Source organism: Anarhichas minor, unplaced genomic scaffold (genome assembly GCF_050575085.1).
Source record: "Anarhichas minor isolate MPS153535 unplaced genomic scaffold, ASM5057508v1 ptg000027l, whole genome shotgun sequence".
NCBI lineage: Eukaryota > Metazoa > Chordata > Actinopteri > Perciformes > Anarhichadidae > Anarhichas > Anarhichas minor.
Genome location: NW_027466473.1, coordinates 22,563,182 through 22,585,940, shown reverse-complemented (window position 1 = coordinate 22,585,940; position 22,759 = coordinate 22,563,182). Strand labels below are relative to the sequence as shown.

General features: G+C 41.1%; 1 protein-coding gene across 1 annotated transcript in view; it reads left to right on the top strand.

The window, feature by feature from the left end:
• Positions 1-22,759, top strand: part of LOC142960255 (F-BAR and double SH3 domains protein 2-like) — a 28,710-nt gene that overhangs the window by 2,676 nt on the left and 3,275 nt on the right. Inside the window, exons 3-19 of the mRNA XM_076102012.1 lie at positions 2,044-2,089; positions 7,057-7,133; positions 7,882-8,026; positions 8,417-8,550; positions 10,445-10,499; positions 10,594-10,722; positions 10,803-10,925; positions 11,783-11,878; positions 16,177-16,293; positions 18,758-18,856; positions 19,603-19,755; positions 19,845-19,979; positions 20,078-20,161; positions 20,836-21,019; positions 21,113-21,336; positions 22,283-22,493; positions 22,590-22,654. Coding sequence (XP_075958127.1) covers positions 2,044-2,089; positions 7,057-7,133; positions 7,882-8,026; positions 8,417-8,550; positions 10,445-10,499; positions 10,594-10,722; positions 10,803-10,925; positions 11,783-11,878; positions 16,177-16,293; positions 18,758-18,856; positions 19,603-19,755; positions 19,845-19,979; positions 20,078-20,161; positions 20,836-21,019; positions 21,113-21,336; positions 22,283-22,493; positions 22,590-22,654 — 2,077 coding nt within the window. The remainder of the gene's footprint in view (positions 1-2,043; positions 2,090-7,056; positions 7,134-7,881; positions 8,027-8,416; positions 8,551-10,444; positions 10,500-10,593; positions 10,723-10,802; positions 10,926-11,782; positions 11,879-16,176; positions 16,294-18,757; positions 18,857-19,602; positions 19,756-19,844; positions 19,980-20,077; positions 20,162-20,835; positions 21,020-21,112; positions 21,337-22,282; positions 22,494-22,589; positions 22,655-22,759) is intronic.

Below are 22,759 nucleotides of genomic sequence, written 5' to 3'. Positions count from 1 at the left end.
AGTCAAACAGACCATAAAGCAGGGGATGCTTTAGGGCGGGGCTACACTGATTGACAGGTTTCTACCAGAGATGTATACGGCGTTTCTACGTCTCTCCTCAGTCCAGATATGGTCACTTCCTGTTCGCTGGTTGCAAAAAACCAAGATGGCGACGGCCAAATTACGAACTTGATGCTTCAAAACATCAGTCCATAAACCAATGGATCCACATTTTATATACAGTCTATGATTTTACGTGATCAACACCCTCAATGATACATATGCTCTGAATTTATAAACACATTAGCAGCTAATCATCTATTTATTTACAGTTATTTGACAGCTTTTGCTTTTGGTAGTATCGGTGAATGTTTAATTTCGGTCTGGTTCTAGTGTCCTTGAGGACTGTTTTGAAGAAGAGCTTCCTGAAACGTAAACCCAAAGATTAAAGTGTAAAAGTGTTAAAGATGGTTGAATCAGTCCTAGTAAACACCGGGCTGTCTGTGTTCAGATGCGTCGGCTTTGTAAAGGTTGAGACGGTTGCGGTCATGTTTTCTACTCTTAGTGTTGGGTTGAGTTGACAACCGGCTCCCCACTTCCTGTCTGTGGTCGGTGGCAGAGCTCTGAACCTCCAAACAGCTGGAAGTTAAGGTCAAAGAGAGCTGCCAGATGTTCTGACGGCCCTGAACCGTTTCTCTGTGGGAGGCTTCCTAACATCAGTCTGCACAGAAACTATGTGAAACACGACGGGTACAGAATTCACAGGGGTCACTCCCTGATCTCTGACGAGAAATGACTCAGCAGACTGGAAATTGCATCTGCTTGTCAGCAAAAGCTCTTGTTTGGGGAAAAGGACAGGAAGTGAATGATGGGGGGGGGGGGGGGGGGGGGGTTAGTGGAAGAGAGGGAAGCTCCCGGGAAGTAGGCCGGATTGTTTAGAGTCGTGGTGGAGCGTCGCAGTCGAGTCTCGACATGTTTAATGACTTAATGAGGATTTTGCTGCAGTCACGTTTTCTTTCTTCCCAGGACTCTGACCTCTCTTCTTTCCTTCGACTTTTTTGTTTGAATGTAACTCGAGAGTTATCGTCCTCCTTCTTCCTGTTGTTGTAAATCAAGCCTGAAGTCATATTCACTGACATAGCTCGCTTCGACTCTGCACATTTTAGGATTATTTGTGAAACAAGCCAAGCATTTTACAGCAATTCAAAACATCTAGCAGGAAACTTTTTGTTGTTCTCTAAGGAACAAAAAGTTCAGTTTTGCATCATCTCGTGGACATGCAGAGTGAAACCCATCACAGGAAAAGGCAATAAAAACCTCCGTAAATATGACTTAAAAACTACAGAATTGCTCCACAAAATACCTCCTTGAACACATTTAACCGACTCAAGACTTTCAGATTTAGTAGAGACTTTTTGTCTGACTGCATCGTGAGAAATATCCCACGTTAAGCACCACAGGAAGAGGAGAAGATGGGGAAAATGGCAAAAACAATCGGTGTAGACAGACAGCTGGACTTTCTTTGCTGACTGATAGAAATGCGGAGGAACAACAAGCTGTTGATATAATATGATTGTTCCATTGTTGTCATGCAGAGCCGGATAAACTGAATGATGGGAACTTAGTTAACACGTTAAGTTTGTCCAAGTAACACAGTTAAGAGTCCATTAATAGCTGCCAGAGCTTTACCCCTACAGAAGCACTCATATTGACTATACTGTAATATAAACCGTTACCGTCCATGCTTCTACATTATACCGTCATATCAAATGTAGTCCATACTGCCCGTCAACACCTCGGCATAAACTCAGATTAATTTATGGGCAAATTACTTTTGTCTGCTTGCAGAAAAACCTCCATCAATACTGGACTGACATGAGTTAAATAAGTTAAATAGAGAAACTAACCTTAACTTTAAGATTATGAACATATGAAATATTGAGAGAAAAATGGGCCAATACTGTATATACATGTTTATATCTTTTGTCAGATGTGTTGGTTATTGTCTGATCCTTGGTTGTGATTTTAAGATGATTCATAGTTCACTGTGTTTCTCTTCTTCAGGACCTTCAGCCAGAAGAGGGCGGCTGTAGAGAGAGACTACGCCCAGGTGAGTAAATCTCTGTCGTCGCTGAAGCTCGTTAGCGTCATCGCTGCTCTGCCTTGTCGTTTGCGTCGCTAAAAGAAATACGGTTTAGCTTTCACGACGCCGTTCCCTCAAAGACGCCATAATATGACAAAGTCGGGGTTGAGGATGTGGTCCCTTCAGAAAGCTCTTTGTTCTCTCGTGGCTCATGAATGAAGACAAACCACAACAGAACCAGAGACCAGGAGTGATCCGCCGGCTCGTTTCCTCCTCGCTGTGTTGTTTAACCCGCAGCTTCCTGCAGACGTCTGAAGAATCCCTTCTTGCCTCTTTGGCTGTGTTCAGGTTTTTTGCAGCGCTGTGAGGAATGTCCACCACGGCTGTGAAGAGAGGGGGCACGTCTGTCGTTATCCAACCAGCAACCTTACATGTCTGTTTGCCCATGAGCATCTGGTCCTAAGGGAGGGGGGGGGCTCAAAGAGCAACACTTGTTGTGAACAGCCGGTCTTAAATGAGCCAAATAGACTGAACCAGAGTTGGAAAAGTACTTGCGTACATTTTGAGCTACTTCTACTCGGCTACATTTATCTGACAGCTTTAGTTACTTTACAAATTAAGATTATTTCACACAAAACATGTGAAGAGTTTATAAAAATTATGAAGTTTTCTTATGAATTAAACTAAAAACAGTTCATCATGCTGCAGTGACACAGAGCCGGCCAAAAAGGCATAAGAACGGGCAAGCTAGTAAATAGCAAAGTTGTCCATTTTATTACTTTATGTAATAAATATACAAATGTCAATTAGACGGAAAAACCAGGCGGCAACCTACGGTTCTGACGAGTGAAGCCAATGCGGACGAATCCTAAAGCTGCATTCTCTCTAGTGTCCACCAGGGGGCGACTCCTCTGGTTGTATAGAAATCTATGAGAAAATGACTCTACTTCTCTCTTGATTTATTACCTCAGTAAACATTGTAAACATGAGTTTATGGTCTCAATCTCTAGTTTCAAGTCTTCTTCAATACAGCATGATGTTCATTTAGTACATTATGGTCCATTTAGAGTCAAATAGACCATAAAGCAGGGGATGCTTTAGGGCGGGGCTACACAGTGATTGACAGGTCGCTGCTGCTACCAGAGACGTATACGGCGTCTCTACGTCACTCCTCTGCATTCCAACTTTAATAACCTTGGATTGGATTTTTTTTTTTGTCCAATTCTCCTAATCTCTGTTGATTCAATTTATTTATTAATAATCCTACATTTTCCATTTTGGACGAGTATGCAAGTAATGAAACAAAAAAGAAAAGAAAAAGCTTAATATCAAGTCCTGTGTAGTGTGCATGAATACAACATGGAGTTAAACATACGGCTTAATTTCACTTACAGAGCCAGTAGAACTCTGCGTACGTCGATTAAAAACACTCCATTCAAGAGAAGCTAACAGGGAAAATCTCAGATGCCTGTTTGTACATTATTCATATTGCTTGGCTGGGTTATCATGTCACCTTCCATAAAAGATTTACGTTGTCTCCGAACAAGGAGAGAGAACTAGAAGTACTAGAAGAGAACCTCAGAGTACTACTACTACTACTACTACAAAACACGTATTTTATCCGTGGTCCAGCAGAATAATGCATCTCTAACTGTTACCACCAGTTGAACCAGAACCGTGATCGGCTACATCGTTTACATTTAAAACTGTAAGCATGTGTCTGATAGAAGAAACATCAATGTAGTTATCGACGTCTGTGCTGTGTGTTTATTAGGAACAGGAAACATGTATTTAACATGTCTTTAACATGTATTTAACATGTATTTAATGTGTCATGAACGCAGTGAGAATGTGAGAACGATGAGTGAATCTGATGCGTGTCAGTGATCCAGTGGAGGGTCACGGTCAGCCTGCAGGAAGAGCCTGAGTAACCCGCTGCATGTGTGTTTTATTGGATATGCATGCCCCGAGTTAGACCGTTGTTTTGAAAGTCAGATTTCGTCAGAACCGAGCAATGCAACACAGTTCTGTCTTCATGTGTTCAATCCACCCTGAACAGGAGTTATTATGAAAGCTGTTTCACTGTAGATTTATCAAACTGATAAACGCAGCTCTGAGACCGATCAACAGAAAACTATTCAGCCGCTATTTTGATAATTGTTTGATCATTTGAGTCCGTTTTTTAAGCTGGCTCCAGCTTCTCATGTGTAAATATATTCAGTTTTTCTGATAGTAACTGAATATTTTATGCAGGGATGTCGCGGTTAACGGGTTATGTTGTAACCACGGTTGTATAAATCATGATTTCATAACTGTTAGAAATGAAGAAGCTACAATATCTGTGGTGTCCTGGTTCCTGCATTGTTGCTCTGTTAAAACGAGTTGCTTCAAAGGAACCAACATCACAAAATAAGTGCCTTAAATCAGCCGTGTGGGAACATTGTGGACGTATGAAATAAAACCAGGGACTCATTTAACGCAGTTTAACCATCGCAGTGTGGAATTAAGTTTTACTGACGATCGTTGTCGTCTTATATTCAGTAAAATAATCTGTGATCTGGAGATCACTGATCCCTGATAACGTTATTGTGAACAACACATCCATGAGTTAAAAAGATGATGTGTTCAAATGCTTGTTGTTGAGAAACTTGTTGTTTGAAGATGTTTTCACATCAATATAAAATAGATATTAGAGATGAATTATGACCTGTTTACACAAGCTCATAACACATCATTAAAACTGCTAATGCAAAGACAGTCTTTTATTCCTTACTCATTTGAATTGTGTGTTTTTATGCAAATACCATCTATAGATGACTTAAACAAAGTAAAAGGAAATAGTTGATGATGATAAATATTTCAGTTAAGCCTATTTCCTCAATTAATAACAATAATCTCAATATCAAAATGTCACACTGTCACATCCCTAATTCTATGTCAACTTTGGCTTTGTGAAACTTTTTTATAAGTTTTTGTCGTTTTATGGACCAAAGAATGAATTGATTAATTGAGAAACACAACGATCGATGATGAAAACAATGATTTATTGGAGACCTCGATGAGAGTGTGTCGTGGATATCTACTCAATGCTGTGATGATGTTCATGGGAGGAGATGATTTCTACTGATGGAGATGAACAGTTGCTGCTACCAGCTTCTTAAATGTGTTTGTTTTCTACCTTCCTCTGTTTGATATTATTGTAAATTTAATATGTTTAGATTTTACGCTGTTAATTGGACAAAACTAGAAACCTGAAGAAGACATTTTTCCAATTTTCCTACATTTATAGACAAAACAATTCGATTGGTTCATTGGTAGAATGAATGAGATGTCTTCACTGTGTGCCTCGGTCTGAAAGGTGTTCTGTGAGTCCGGGTCGTGCTGCCTGTTAGTTATGTGATCAATTAGACTCCCGCTGCCAATGCTTGAATCAAAGTGGGTCAGAGTGTCTCTGGAACACTTCGCCCTCTTTTGGTTTCACCCTCCTCTTCTTCTTATCCAGATCTCTTCTCTGTACACGCCCCCTTTTTCTTTCCTGGGTTCTCTTACACCTGCAAGCTGCTTTAGCCATTAGCCGCTTGCTATTCAGATCACACCGTGGTGATAAAATGTCCTCCTCTGTGTGGCTCTTCCTCCGCCTCGTCCTTCAGCCTCTATCTAAAGTCCCACAATGGTCGGGTTTGTAGCAGCGTTTGAAGCTTTTGGCACCGAGACCACCAACCAGGACCCGGCGAGTTCAGGTCCTGGTCTTTTCCCCCTCAGGATTGCATGACAGGGCCGGTCTCTTTTCACTGTGCACAGAGGAAGGATGGACGGGGCTCATTTCCTTGATGGAAAGGCAAAAAAACCAACACAAAACCACAAAAATAACAAACATCAGCTTGTATCTCGAAACAGAAGTAAAATGAATAAGTTCCCCTCGTATGTTTAATTTGTGCAGACACTTATCACTCTGACCTGTGTTCAGTTTAGTTTGTTACCCAGAGATCAGAGTGAGAATCACCAGAGGATGTCATCACAATACTTTAGTCACGATACGATATATTTGCTGTTTTTGCAATTTTGCGACCTGAGAACGAGTCCACAAACGCTGCATTAACCTGGTTATTATAAAACCTGTTCACATGTCAGTTAGTGCATTTGAATTACTGGAATGTTTATTTATTCATATTTGTAATGACTTCATGTGGTACTTAAACATTTTAAAGACGTAGGTCATCGATGTAGTAGTTCTGCACGTGTGAAGCTGAGATAAATCGACTAAAAAGCTCCAGAAATTCCCATAATGCAACACAACAGCTGGGTGAATATCTGCATCTTTAAACTACACGCTGCTAGTTTGTCTCCCGGGTTCATTGTTTTCTTCATTGTGGCGTAAACCGAGTAATTATGTTGATGTCTTTTCTTCAAACCAATTTTTGAATGTGGCGGTTTCGTCTTAAACATTAGAACACAAACAGTTATTTTATACCAAGAACAAAACAAAGAAAAGTCAACTTAACCCAATTATCTGTAGCTTTTATGAGTCTTTCTAACTCGCAGCATGATCATAATTATGAAGTAATAAGTCAATCCCGTTTAGATCATCTGAACAGAAGTATTAAAGCTCTTTCTGGTTACATTTCTCTGACATTCCAAACATATCCTCACACTTTTATCCGTCTATTTCTGTTCTTAAAAGCTCAGCCTCACCGTTGGCCGAGGTGGAGGAAGCTGATATATCTCAGGAGGGTCAATGTGGTCTGAATGAATTACATTTTTCTTCCCCAAAATATGAGCCTACGTCAGCATAAAAACCAGCAAGTGAGCCAACCTCAGGACTGTGGCTAACAGGTGAACGAGTCCACGCAGTGTTGAACACATTGAGGGAGAGTGGATAGTTTAAATCTGGTGTGGTGTATCTAAGAGCGTCCGATGTGAAGAAGAGACGCAGGAAATATGAGCTGGTGTTAAAGGTGAAAGGTCATCCCCTGCTTTTGTCTCTTCTCTTCCAGGCGCTCCAGAAGTTGGCCAATCAGTATCTAAAGAGGGAATGGCCGGACAGTCTGACAGAAGAACAAGCAGAACACGGGTAACACAACCGTCTCACGTTATGTTTTATAATTGACCCTTTCGCTAAGTCCCGCCCCTCAAAAGCAAACTCGCCAATCATAGCGTAGCATCGTCCAGCTCCGACAGCTATCCGTCTCTGCTCCACAGATAAACGTTTCTAAAATGTTGCGTTTCTACATGAAAGCCTCTGGAGCTAAACATTAGCAGAGTACGTTAGCACATCATTAACTAGCGTTAGCACCTTTAGCCACTTTCACACTGTGTTCTGTAGCTTCTATCTTTATCCTTTGAACACTTTGAACACTTTGACATCCTGGATACATCTTTAAAACACATATTTTAGACCCGTCTGTCTGCTTCTCTCTGAAATCGCTTTTTAGTTTTAGTTCTGGTAAATGAATTCTCTATTTACTATTAAAAGAAACTAATAATACAATCAATGAGAAAGTAATTGACAAATTAATCAACAAGGAAAACCATTGTTAGCTGCAGCTTCACACGTCTGTTGTTTTTACTTTGACGTCCTGTTTTGTTCCTGTGCAGTTTGTCATGCGTCGTGATGCACATTTCATCTGTTGATGCTCGTTTTGGAGGAAATTAGAAGCGTTTGTTTGATCGCATCGAGGCCTGAACGGAGAAAATACACCATTAATCGTGCAGCCAAAGTCCAAAATTACCATTTGGCTTCACGAATTTCCATCAAATAATGATTCTAGAGGGTGTGAAGTGAACCCTTGTGTGTTTCTGTTCGTGCGTTTGGTTTTCAGGAGCATGTATTGGGTGTGGAGGGCCTATTTGGAGGGCACGGTTCAGGTCACCCAGTCCAGAATCAGCGCCTGTGACAACTACAAAGTCCAGGTGGCCGATCCGGCCAAGACGGGCCGGCTGCAGAAGGAGCAGCAGCTGAGGAAGGTGAGACGGGTTCAAACTTACAAACGTGCTCTTTGTCCTCTGTGGACTGTGTCTCAGCGTCGGACTTTACGTAAACAACCAGAGTAATAACACTGATAAACGGGGCAATAAAAAATCTGCCGTATGAGGACAGAAGCTGCAGCACTTCTTATCGTTAATCGCTGCCATCAGCGATCATCGATCCCACTGGAGTGCTGGACTTGGCCTGAAATATATCTCTTCTTCACACTCTATTTTAAATACATGCCCTCATAGCTCCTTTATCACACACGCCATCATGACGTTCACTCACCACACGGGAATCTTTGCATATTTTTGCAGGAATAATAATTTCCCTACATGTAAAGCTCTCTCTCGTGTCCCTTTCTCTGCGTGTCTTCCGTCTCTCAGTGTATCGAACAGCTGACGGTGGTTCAGGCGGAGCTGCAGGAGTCGGTGAAGGAGCTGACGAAGAGCAGGAAGAAGTACCAGGAGGCCGAGACGATGGCTCAGGCCGTCAGAGAGAAGGCCGAGCTGGACGCCAAGTATGAACCGAATTACTCTGCTGCCATCGGCGATGTTATTTTAATCCAAAAGACCAAACGTTTTCATGGTTGTAGCTTCTTGTATGAGAGAATTTGTGGCTTTTTCTTGACATTGTAGTCGGATGAGTTCACTCATCCGACTACAATTTGGGGTTTCGGACAAAACGAGCGATGTGGAAAAATCACCGTTGAGCTATTTTGATGGATATTTCTATAGACTAAATCAGTAAAAGATGCCCTCCAGACCAAAAATAATCTGCTTTAAATACATTTTTTGTGTCTGATATTGTTTTTCAATAAGTTCAATTACCTAGTTATTTAAATAAACAAACATTTTATTTGTATAGCACTTAAAAATGTTCTCAAAGGCACTTTAAATGATAAAAACGAGACAATAAAAGCAGTGTTTGTGCACTGGTGGATTCACACTGGTGAGAGTTGTGTACTGGAGCAGGATTAGTTCAAAACGTATTTGTAATGTCACAAATAATGCTCACAAGTCGTACACGTCTTACACCGAGATTTGCAGACTATTCATTTCATCCTCCATCAAACAAATCTAATAGCAACAAGCACCATTATATTGGGGACTAATATATTGTGACCTGATTATTTATCGTCTGGTTTTATCACACCTGGTTTTATTATTTGATGTTTTTATTACCGTCCATTATTTAAAGAAGTGCTGTCACACACTCGACAGCTCAAGACGCATTATTACTGTGGGACAATAAAGTAAATCTTATCTTATCAATCTGTCTTCAGTGTCAAACTCTGCACATCGGCATATTAGTTGACCGTGAAAGTCCTTCATTAGTTTCATCCCAACAAACAACAAATATTCCGTCTCTTCTCGTCTCTTTGTCGTGCAGCTGACTCGCTTTGACTCACATTGCAGACATTTTTTCTGCCCTTCAGGGGAGTTTATTACAGAGCAGCTCGGTGAAGTGAAGCTCAGCAGCTGGGCTGGCGCTCGTTCTAATACTACAAATACTACTTTCTTCTGGCCCGATGTGTACACAGACACATTCTTCTCAGCGTCTGCAGAGTGACTGGAGGTCATTGAGGTGGAAATAAGTCAAGTTGGCTAATTTCATCTCTGTGGTGATGGACTCACATTTATTTACATGTTGAAACTTTATTTTTCTCGCTAAATAACCGCACAGTCTTCACTTCCTTTTTGTTTGTTGCAGCTGTAGTTGGTCTCATTTCAATCAGAGTGTTTACATGCAGTTAACAAACCAGGTTACTCAGATAAACGATGTTACGCAGGCTATCATGTCAACATGTTTACGTGCACTGTAGTAACCTGGTTACTGTAAATCTGCGTAAACATGCAGCAGGATGCACCACGGTTTTACACTCTGCGGCTCACGTTACTGCAGTTTCACAAGCATGTAGAGAACTACGGTGGCCTAAAGGTGACATAGAAACGCAAAAGGCCCCTTATAGCCAGTGTTTGGTTTGTCCCTTCTGGGCTACTGTAGAAACATGGTAAACTCCTTTAAGACCTGCTCCCTATGTAAATATGAAAAGCTCATTCTAAGCTAACGGAAACTAGATTATTATTAGTTTCAGGTGATTATAAACTAATGAAAACATAGTATAATAACTATTATATTACATTTATGCCAATAGAGCCCCAGAAATGCTACATACAGGCCCTTATAGAAAGCTGGCTACTTAAATGTCACATAACTTAACTGATAATTTTTTATAAATATGATAATATCAGCTAATTATCTCAAGCTCAAAGTGAGTTGTGGCAAATCCCAATTTAGACAACAATACTTTGCTGACCTGAATACATTAGAAACACATGAAAACGAGCCATATGCTGCTCAAATACAAAATAATAAGTATAAATAACATTAAAACTCTTTATCCTGTTCAGGTCCAAGCTAAGTCTCTTCCAGTCCAGATCCAGTCTCCAGAGGGCGAGTGTAAAGGTACGAGATCTTTACATCACAAAATAAATGGTAAAAACTGCTCCACATTTTGTGATATTTCGGTGTCAACAGTCGTGAACTTTTTACCTTCCAGCTGAAGGCCAAGAGGAGCGAGTGTAACTCCAAAGCCATGCACGCCAGAAACGACTACCTTCTGATGCTAGCAGCCGCTAACGCCCACCAGCAGCGCTACTACGACACGGACCTCATGGACTGCATCAAGGTGAGGACGCACACTCTGGATGGATGGATGGTGGGAGGTTAACATGTGCTGTAATCTGAAAAGTGTGTCTTCGTCTGCAGGTCTTAGATGGAAGAATCTATGAGCAGGTGAAAGATTACCTGGTGTCGCTGTGTCAGACTGAGCTGGAGAGTTACCAGGCCGTCCACGACACCTTCAACCAGCTCTTAAACAGCTCCAATGGGGTGAGTCCTCAAAACCTACTGGACAACCAGAACCTCACCTTTGTATCCAGTCACTTTAATATTTGGGATCTGCATCTACAGAGTCTGAGCGGATACGTTCAGCTCTCCTGACACAACCTGAAAAATGAGATAAGATAGATAATAAATGTAAACAAAGCAGCAGAAGAGCTGATTGAATACGGATCTTTGGCTTACTGTATTTTTCTTGATCTAAATCCTGAAGGTCTTGATTGAAAAACATGAAGTTGATCATCTTAAACTGTGGATACATGAAACTTTTATCGATGGCGATCGATAAGATAACTGATCGTCTCTGACACCGGCCTTCAGGATGAGTTCAGGACTTCAGGATCACTCGTGTCTTTGGAAGAGTTGAACTCTACCGGCTGCTAATTAACCAGAAGGTGTGCGTTACCTCGGCGTTCCTCGGTTACGTGCACTCGAGCCGTCGTTGGCCTCTTTCAGTCTGGTTTGTTCAGGTTTCCTCTCTGCAGCCGGAGTCACAAGATGAAGTGCTCATGAATATGTTTGATTCTTTTATCACGGTGTGTTTCTGTGGTCTAAATATGGTGGCAAAGATCTATTTCACTGTGCACCGTGTACAAATCTGGGAAAACTAAACACACAAATCTCAGTAGTGAACTAAGATTTTACAGATAAAGTTACATTTAACTCTGGGACATCGCATACAGCTCATTCTCTTTGATTAGCTCTTACCACCATGAAACTAGAGGCCTTTATCTTAACTTACTTACTTAAAGAATCAACGAAGAGGTTTTTATCTTTAAATTATGTGTGCACAAAGAGCTTCATATCTGGCAGAACTTAAACATGTATTTCATCTTTTCCGCTCATAGGTTCTGCAGGAGTTTCACCAGCAGCTGTTTGTGCAGAAGAACCTCATGTTTCAGCAAGCCTCGGACTTCTCCTTCCAGCCCGTCGACTCCGATACGGTAAATCCTGACGTTTTATTACTGCAGTGGTGCTGGACCTGCTCCTTTGCTTTGGTCTGCACACCTCATTTTCACATGGAAGTAGATTCATTTGACGTAGAAACCTTTTTGGTTGATCAGTGTGCAAAAAAGGGGAAAAAACGTTGACTAGTTGACTACATTTTGGGATTAGTTAATGACTAAAATACAGTAGTCGTGATCTTAAGTCAGTTCAACGGGCTCCACCTCCACCTTTACCTCTGAGGCTTCATCCACACTAATGCGTTTTAAAATGACAACGTAGTAGTGTGGATGAAGCCTGAGCCTCTAGTCAATTATAATGTCGAGCAGGGGTTCCTAAACCTTTGGGCCTGTGTTCCCTTAAAAAGAAGCATCGTTTTGTGCTGTAATTTTATGTCGAAGAAATGTTTTCTTCCCCCTTCGTTCACATTGATCACCTCACGGCCGGTTTATCTCGCAGCCCATGAATTTGAACACATTGAACATTTATTGGGATAAATTGTACTGACTTGAATGATCACCTGACTTATATTCAAGTGACATCAGTACAGTTCTGACCTACCCAGTGAAATACCTTGTCATGTACTGGGTGAATCGGCACATTTGGGAAAGACGTTCGTCATCCCCAGAGGACTCTGTTCATCACTTGACTTTTGTGGTTTTGAGTGAAATATCTCAACGACTATTGATTGCATTGCCACGTATTTTGGTGCAGCACTTCATGTTCCCTCAGGATAAATTCTAATAACTGTGGTGATCCTCAGATTTTTTTTCCAGCGCCATCATCAGGTTGAAATTTTCATTTGTCCAATACTTTAGTTTATGACAAGAAAACCTGCAAAACGAACGACATTCCCTTCAGCCTCAACTGTACTTTGTGTTTAATACAATTATCAAATGTTAGCATGTTTACACGCTTAACTAATGTGGTGAACATGGTAAACGTTATACCTGCTCAACATTAGAATGTTTGTATTGTCATTGTGTAGCTGTTAGCATGCTGGTATTAGCATTTAGCTCAAGGCACTGCGGTGTTCAGCCTCACCGAGTCGCTCCTAAGTCTCGGTTATTCTCCAAAAACCATGGACACGTACTAGTTGTGTTTATAGTAGATCACTAGGTAACGGCCTCGTGCACAACCGGACATGAACTTCGACCGGTTGCACACATTCAGTATTTGCTCGTGTAGGTCGAGACTTTATTGCAGTCATATTCAATTATTGCTGGTGGCCGATGCAGTGGAGCCACGTGCAGAGAAACACGAGCACAAAGAGAGCTGCAGGAAATAATACATCGTCATCGGACAATGTGCCGCAATGACCAATCGAACACATGCAGTTGCACATTAACATGAACAAAGTAATTATATTCTGCTTCCCGTATCAGCAGTGTGATAAAAATCCTTCCTCATGGTTTCTATACTGTAAACCGCTATCGAGTGTTTCGGCATCCTTCAAATGAATGGATCTATAAATTCAACTGGACTTCCTGGATTGTGTTTTTATTGTTTCCCAGCAGCTCGTTGGTGCTGCGCTGCTTTCTGTCTGAATCTCCCGCTGTGATCTTGTCAAAATCTGCTCTACCAGCTGTGTTGCCCCAAAACGTGGGGCTATAAAAGTGTTGCGTGTAAAATTTAGTTTAACACAACATGAAATCCCACTTGAGTCATGGTGCAGTCTGCTCTGATTTACAGCTCTGCACACTTCTTCATGAAGAATTTTTTGCCTAAATGACTTTTAAGAGAACCTCGGTGTGCAAATCTGCTCGAGGTGTTTTGTCGGCTGCGGCGCGTGAATGTAATGCATCGCGGTCGGTGTCACACGCGCGTCTTTCCGAGGCCGTCCTCCTCCGCTCTCGTCCTCCTGCCGGACAACACTGGACAATTTGTTCAAACTGCAAATACTGGCGTTGTTTTCGTTGGAAGTCAAACAAGCAGCAGCCTGTTCCTAAAGAAAACATTAGTGGTGGAGAGAGAGCCTCCCTCCCTCCACCAGACAGAGGGATCCGGTAAAGGAATAGAGCTGAGCTGGGAGGGAGGGACCCTGTGAACGGCCCATCTGTGAAAAGGAGGCATTGTGAGTGGGCCTCCATGCACACACTGCTGTCATGTGGAAACCTCCTAACTCACAATTTAGGGACTTGTTTCAATCTTAAAATCTCTTCAAGAATAAAAAGTAAAAATTAAAAAATTCAATACCATCTTTTTCCAGGTCACCTGTCGATAACAGTGCAACTTTATTCTATTTTATTGTTATTTTAAATCAGGTTTTTTTGTTGCTTCTTTTTACTGCTACTACTGTTGTTATAGCTTTTAATTCTATTTTATTACATTTTTATAATTTTATTGTCTCGCGTGCATTGGTCTCAAGTTGTTAAATTATTATAAAATTATTATAAAAATTATTATTTTTTGCGTTATCTGTTGTTTTCTCGGTCCACACTTGTTCTGTCATATTTTTGGCTCGTCAGCATTGTAAGAAAAGTTCTTTACAAATAAAGTTTGATTGATTGAAACATGTGGATCATATGTTATGGAGCCGTTTCAGGCTTTAATTAAAATCCCCATTAAGCAATGAGACAATATGAAAATTTCATGTCACAATTATCCCGCCTAAAATGATTGCGATTCACGCAATTGTCCAATCTTCAAAATATGCTCAAGGTAGCCCCGCCCTAAAGCATACCCTGCTTTATGGTCTGTTTGACTCTAAATGGACCATAATGTACTAAATGAACATCATGCTGTATTGAAGAAGACTTGAAACTAGAGATTGAGACCATAAACTCATGTTTACAATGTTTACTGAGGTAATAAATCAAGAGACAAGTAGAGTCATTTTCTCATAGACTTCTATACAACCAGAGGAGTCGCCCCCTGGTGGACACTAGACAGAATGCAGCTTTAAGGCATGAAGCACTTAACCCTGAAATATAAATCCATCTTCAGGTTATCCCTTTTCAAAATCTGTTGAGGATGGAGTGACATTCGAATAGCAGCTGGACATACATATATGTAAAGATTTTATATATTTCAGCTTCAGTAAAGTGTGATTGCTGAACATTTACAGCTATCGGAAACATCCCCAGTAAACATCAGTTTGTGAGGTTTTTATTTGACCTACCGACACGCCTTCATGGACCGAGTGAAGCTGTTGGCTCTTCAATGTCTCAGTGTTAATATATATATATATATATTTATCCCTCTTTCATATTTGACAGCCAGCTGGGTTTGAACTTTGGGTTTTATAAATAAAAGTCAGATGAATATGTTTCCTTGATGATGTACAACCTAAATGCAGCCTGCAGCGTTAACCTGAATGAACACTGGTAAATGCTCTATTCCCTGTGTGTGTGTGTGTGTGTGTGTGTGTGTGTGTGTGTGTGTGTGTGTGTGTGTGTGTGTGTGTGTGTGTGTGTGTGTGTGTGTGTGTGTGTGTGTGTGTGTGTGTGTGTGTGTGTGTGTGTGTGTGTGTGTGTGTGTGTGTGTGCGTTTGTTTCCTACAGAGCACTTTCTTATTTTTTAAAAACTAGCTCCATGTAAAATGTAAAGAGGAAATTGCCACATTGACACCACAGTTACACGAGTGTTTCTCTGTCTGGCATTTAGGAAACCACATGGTCCTCGTAAAGGTCTTTTCTTAAAGGTGCTTTCAGCAAGACTTTATTTTGGAGACATTCATTTCACAAAGAAGTTATTGTGTTTCTATGTGAGGTAATTTGCAGGAAATGTATTATTTGGACAATGATCCAAGTTCCAAAGTTGCTAAGTCTGACTCCAATTCATTTAAATATTTTAGTAAAAACTCAACTTACTCACAGGCGCCAGGGAAAAGTTGAACGTGGCTTTATTTACTATCCATTCCAACGTAAAACACATTGGTTATCACTCAATTACTGTACGTTATAACACGGTCAAAAACATGTTAAAATCCAAACCTACAGACTGAAAAACTGCTTTACTATATCTTTATTATATCTATTCAAGCACTTTATAGCAAGAAAATGGCAAACATGCGTACATATATTCATACTGAAACAAAAAACATGTTACAAACTTAAATAATATCAGAAGTTATGTAATATTTGATATGCCAACATCAACTATTTTACCCAATATGAATACGCGATTAATTATCTCTTACACGGGTTTTAATTTGCCTAAAAGCTTAAAAGATATTAAAGTTGTTCAGTGATGATTTCCAATGTTCTACCTTCATAAACCAGCAGTTTGATAGACTGCACCGTTTCTCTGATATCTCGGTTGAATGTTGTTGTTCTCTCTCTCTGTGTGTTTGTAGGTGATGCAGCTGCAGAAGGAGAGCGGGACGTCGGAGGAGCACAGTCTGGATAAAGAGGCCAGGAAGTGGGCGAGTCGCGTGGCCCGAGAGTACAAGAGCGTCATCCACACTCAGCGGGTGAGAACCACATCACACTGATGGAGAGAGTATCCTCCACGGGCAGTCGTCACTAAATCAAATGTGCATCTTTATTCTACACTGTTCATCATGTCTGGTGCAGTAGAAATAAGATGCTATTACTACGTTTAACAGGGAGGGTTGTGCTGCAAAGAAAAAACATCCAAATGAAGAGAGAGACATTGATGTTTGAGACTTGGACAGACAGAGTTTATAACAATTCTGTTGTTTTTCTTTGGACACTAAACTAGTGTTTTATACGCTCGAAAGAGAGAGATAAGAAACAAACACACACTAAAACCATTAACAGTGATAGTCGGGTCCTTCATGTTGAAGTAACGTTAACTTTCAGCAGTAAACTGACTTCTTAAACGTCATGTGAATTAGAAACCTGGTTTCTAACATCCGGGTTTTGGGGTTATGGGAAATCTTTCCACAAGTAGATTTATCCTGATAAACTCCCATTTCTGAAGCAGGATCGTCTGCAGATTACTTTAGGAACTTTAGTGGTTCGTCACAAGGTTTGTTTTTGTGCAAAATGTGATGTCTGATGGTCACAGTTTCACACATATATGTGAAATAGTTTGCCGATCTGTGACTTGTGTTTAAAAACCTGTCACGCTCTGGAGTAGTGACGGGATGAAGTACTTTTGTAGACCAACCCCGGAAGATAGCATCGCTCTGAATCCATCAACAAAAAGGGATTCAGTGGATTATTGTGGAGGAGACGTTCAGGAAGATCATCTTCACAATTAAACAACACTTAATGATCTTTAAAGCGTGAATCGTCTCATTTAGACACTTAAAAAGCTTCTAAATTCACCATTAAGGGGTATTTACTGATGTATTTTATATCGTAGAACAAAACATTCAAATCTCTTTTAATTTCATTCATTCAACCAAAAACGCATGAAAAAAACAACAACATCGACTTCTAGACGAGGGAACCGGAAGTGCAAACATCATTTCCAGGATTCCGGACTCATTCCTGCAGCTTTACATTAAGAAGTAAAGAACACAACGTTGTCCTTTGCTTCTATCAGGAAGTTGTCGGGCCATAAATCTGTTAATCAAATATGTAACACGTCATAATATTCTGTCATCATTTCCTTGTGCGCTGGAAAAACACACCAGGAAGATAACTGTGATAGGAGAAACAATAATGTGTTATTGTGTTCATCACATTATATAAGGCCTTTAACCTTTAATCAACCGGGAAAGCTCCTCAGATAAAACATCTAAAACAGCTCAAAACATCAGCAGCCTTCAAGAGTCTCTGTAGAAATGATTTCAGATGTAAATGCAGAAGGTTTCTGGCAGACGGAGCAGCAGACAGAACATCTGTTTGTACCCGGCTCAGTGCCGACGTTGAGAATCTGTTTTATATTAATGACTTTGTCTCTCCATAATATTCCTTCCCTCCGTAATCCCCGCTAGCAATACTGTAGATATGTTAAATATCAGTAAATTAATGAATAGAGGAGAAGAATATTCAGTCAAAAACATATATGTTTAATGTGCAATGTGAAAAGAAGTTAATATTGATGGATTATGTCACTTCTATTTTTATAATCCTGCTCCATGTTTTGGAACTACAGTTAACATAAGTTGGAGACTTTAGTCGTAAACAAACAAATACATATAAAGTAAAAAAACAAAGATTTTAAGTCTTGCAAACTTTATTGATTTCCCTTTTATCTAAAGTTTGTGTTTCCCGTCTAACCTCTTTACCTCTTTACCTGTTACTCTCTTCTTATCTCCTAGTTTCATAAAAGTCCTTCTAGAGACGGGTGCATTGACTATCATTAACTCTAAACACTATGATGATAACATCGGATAGCTGTTCTTTGTATATTGTATCGGTCACTGTCAAATAAACCATAAATATATAAATAATGCTGTAATAGAAGCCGTTAGTTAGCTGCAGGCTAAACATTTAACCCTGTTTTTTTGGCAATATTTTGTCCCTATTAAAAGTAAGACGAATGAGCTTTGAGCATCTCCTGGTTCACTGGATTATTATTAAAAACATGTTGGTTCTCAGGAGAGTTCTGTTCTAAATAGTGACTTTTTCTTAATTGATTTTTAAGCAGGTTTATGAACCTAAATGTACAAAATACAGTCATGAGCCTCAGAGTTAATGTGCTTACATTAAAGTTATTTCTTTATTCCTTTAACGTGAAGCAACACAGTAGATCTGTTTGATAATAATAAACCTGTAGATCATTAAAACCATCCACCATGTGATGAAGCAACACAACACATGATAAGACCTCCTCCTCTTCATCGCCTCTCCTGAACCTTTTACTGGTTTCATTGTGAAAGTCAAAGGGTGAAGATAAGCCATCGTTTGTCCAGTAAACCAGAATCAAACCGTTTCCATTAGACAGGAAATGAGTCACTCTCTCGATCACATTCAATCAAGTAATGGTTTTATTCTTCGTTTGTTGTTGTTTGTTTTTAGGCTCTGGAGGGATACGGGACGCAGGAATCATCGGAGCAGAACAACTGCGAGCTGGAGACCAAGATGGAGGTGGCCAGGCAGAGTCTACGGAGGGCAGAGGTGTGTATGTGTGTGTATGTGTGTGTATGTGTGTGTGTGGTGGGTGGGTCTGTCTGTCTGTCTGTCTGTCTGTCTGTGTGTTTTCTCCATCAGTGTCCTGTTACTTAACGTGGCCTCAGTACTCCCCCTGCTGGTTAAAAGGATGAATCGACTCAGATTATGGTCTAAAACTGCTGCACCACTTTAGAAAGTTAATCAGCATCTATTTTGGTAATCGATTAATGTTTTCTGTTCTCTGGGGTTTTATAGACTAATCAATGAATGGAGACAATAATCATGAGATGAATCGATAATGCAGAAAGTCGTTAGTTGAAGCTGTAATGCAGTGAAGGATTAGAAGCAGTGTTGAAGTGAAGATCACCTAAAGTGAGACCAAGTCATGACCGAGACAAAAAGAAAAGGGTCCAAGAGGAGAGCGCAGTTATAAACTTTGAATATAGAATAACAGCAAAGAGAGCTGCAGGACCTAAAACCTGGAGATGAGTCAGCTTTTTGGTTTCAAAGAGTATTTTTAATAGGTTTTTGTTTAGATGCCTGAAATAAAGTCTGCGTCTAATACGATATGAAATGCGTCAGTAAAAACCTCCTCTGGTGAATTTAAAAAGCTTTTATGCGTCTTAAATAAGGCGGCAACGTTACGAGGGTCAATATAATACTAGAATTAAACTTGAATACATTTCTTGGTCGTATGAATAGATGAAACGTGAGTTCTTAAAACTATTTTAACCACTTTTGTTATTCTGCAGACGGTGAAAGTGAAAGCAGAGGCCCGTCTGGACTTGCTGAGGCAGGCGGGCGTCGCGGTGGAAACGTGGCTGAAGAGCGCGATGAACCAGGTGATGGAGGAGCTGGAGAACGAACGCTGGAACAACCTCAGTACCCACGATCCCTCGCTCTCTGTAAGACCCACAGACATGCATAACTTTAACGTTGTATTTTTATTGGTAAGCATAAGAGTGACCCGGCGATGTCTGTCATGTTCCTGCAGGGGACGGCAGATTTGGAGCGAGAGGACGAGGAGGAGATGGAGGACAGCGGGGAGGTGTTGGACGACAGCAGCTCCAGCCCCTCCAGCACTTTGAAGAACTATCCCCTCACCTGCAAAGTGCTCTACTCCTACAAGGTACCAACGGAATACAAACACCTTGTGGCCTTCAGTGGAGCTGCTGTTGTCAATCATGTCTATAAACTGTCAACTCTGATCTGTTTCCGTGTTTCCAGGCGTCTCAGCCGGACGAACTGACCATCGAGGAGCAGGAGATCTTGGAGGTCATAGATGACGGAGACATGGAGGACTGGGTCAAGGTGCTCCACCTTTATATTCATGTTGTTGAAGCCGTAGACTCAGATTTCAGCGTTTTCAGCTCAACTCATTTGGGTTTTTTGACGATGTTTGGCCCCTTTTTGACTGCAGGACCTTTCCCCCCCTCGGGATTTGGAAACTTATGAGGAAGTTGTTGCGTTTTGACCACTCGGATCAGGGTCTAAATTAAGTTCTGGGGATGTTTTACACTCAACTAAAGGCTCATGTCGAGTACTAAGAAGATCCTCTGGTACGCTGGGGGCGGTATAAGAGAGAGTTATTTTCAGATTGTTTCATTCTATTCATTGTTACGTTCTAAAGCACAAATAAATAACAGTCAAACACTCAACAGACGCTTCATTGTGGAGACAAACGCTCTTAGTTTCATTTCGTCTTCTGCATTTCAATTATTTCATCAGTAAAATAAATGCAGCATTAAACGTCTCCGCAGTGAGACAAAACCTCCGCTTCTGTTTACGTGAAACAGGTAAACACAGACTGCAGAGTGCGTTTACCTCTTCAGGTCTTTAGACCACCAGAGAACCTTTTAGTTCCTTTTTAAAAGTAGAGCTGGGACTAAAATCACCAGGAACTTCTTGGTGGAAATGCTGGTTTTAATATCAAGACCTTTTCATCCATCACAGACGTCATGAGTTTATATTTTCTGCATTTCCAGGCCAGAAACCGCGGCGGGCAGGTGGGCTACGTCCCTGAGAAATACCTGCAGCTTCCTTCCTCCAACAGCCTGCTCAGCATGCTGCAGGCTTTAGCTGCGCTAGACGCCCGATCTCACTCCTCCAGCAACTCCACCGAACCGGAAACCGAACTAGCAACCGGCTCCGTCAACGGAGACTCCAGCGGTGAGGGACGCCTCTACTTCAATACATGCCGACAGAGATGTGTTTATATTTCAGTCATGGGTTCCTCAACCTGTCCTCCTTTTCTGTTTTCAGTGTCATTTGCGAAGGCCCTGTACGACTACGCGGGACAGACGGAGGACGAGCTGTCGTTCCCCGAAGGCGCCATCATCCGTATCCTGAGCAGAGAGACGCACGAGGACGACGGCTTCTGGGAGGGAGAGTTCAACGGCGTCGTCGGAGTTTTCCCCGCGGTTCTGGTGGAGGATCTCACCGGCGGCAGCGAGAACGGAGACGGACAACGAGATGGAAGTTCACAGGTATGATGCTGCTGAGGAAAAGTCTGAGAAATGTGACGTAACGCTGTCGGACACGATTTCTATTTATGTTCTCCCGCTGTGAGCTGCAAATTCATCAGAACAAAAAAAAGAGAAATATGCGTCAGAGAAATTGAAAATGCTCCATCAACACGTTTGTTTTGGTTTGTTGCAGAACAAATGTTGTGAGATTTGGTTTGTTTGTATTTATCAGCATTTCAGTATTTATCCAGCATCTCCGAATGTCTCTTAAAAATCTTGCTAAAAGTTTAAATAAAGGACTAAAAATACTTCCAATAGGAAATAATGATGTGTTTTTCTGACAAATTATTAATGGAAAAATTCAACAAACAGAATTCTGTGTGTAGTTTTATCTAATTAATCTATATTATATATGCAAAAAATATATATAATACAATATAATATCTCTACCATCGTTTATCTTCGTTCATTAATCGAGTTATTAACTTACAGATTGCATCTTGTGGAAATAAATAAATCTGAAGTTCTTGATTTGTTTCTGCTGAAACACAAATAAAACATCGTTGCAAAGCTGTTTGGGAAGAATAGATGTAACATTGGATATTAGAGTCAAAGGTTTTTACAGAGAGAGTTTTGGATATATCTTTGTATCACTTCATAAATCAGAAAATACTGCCAACAGCCATAAAAAATATATTTAGTATGTTATGTTTAAATATGCAAATTATGCATTATTTAAAGGTAACTTTTGGTGAATTTAGGAGACAAAGTAGTGAAATGAATCTTTACTTTAGTCTGAAAGAAGACGTGTTGTGGAAGCAAAACAGCCCAAATTCTCTAAATTGATGAGTGCCTGACAAACAAAGTCTCACCTAAAGAAAGTTGACAAGTGCTCTGATGTACTTCTGTGTGTGAATACAGACCCGGTGTTGCGTTGTGTTCGTCATCGCTGTGTAAATTCTTCCAGGCGTCCCCGTCTCCTCTGGCTCTGAGCGACCGATCCCCTCTCAGTCCCTTCCAGCCGGGTCCTCTTCACAGCAGCCCTCTTCAGACGCCCACCGTGTCCTCCCCTCTGTCCAGTCCCTGCAGCGCCACGGCGTCTCCCATTGGCCGACCGCCCTCCTATCACAACGGACATCACAGGCCGCCGCCGGCGCCGCACAAAAGCCCCTTTCAGAGTAAGAGCTCCCGGTTAAGTCTTGAGTTAAAGTCACGAGTTTGACGGAGCAGTGAAAGGTAAAGTGATGGTGATGTCTGTCCGCTGCTGTCTGCAGGTCCGGTCCAAGGCTCCGCTCAACCTCCCAAATACCCAGAGAGCAGCTCCGGCACCATCCGACCGGTGAGTTAATACGTTACGATCGTGTAAACCAGAGAGAAGCTGCTAAATATCACATGAGAGAAGACGGAACCATCACAGATGTGTTGGGTTTGCTTTCATAGTATT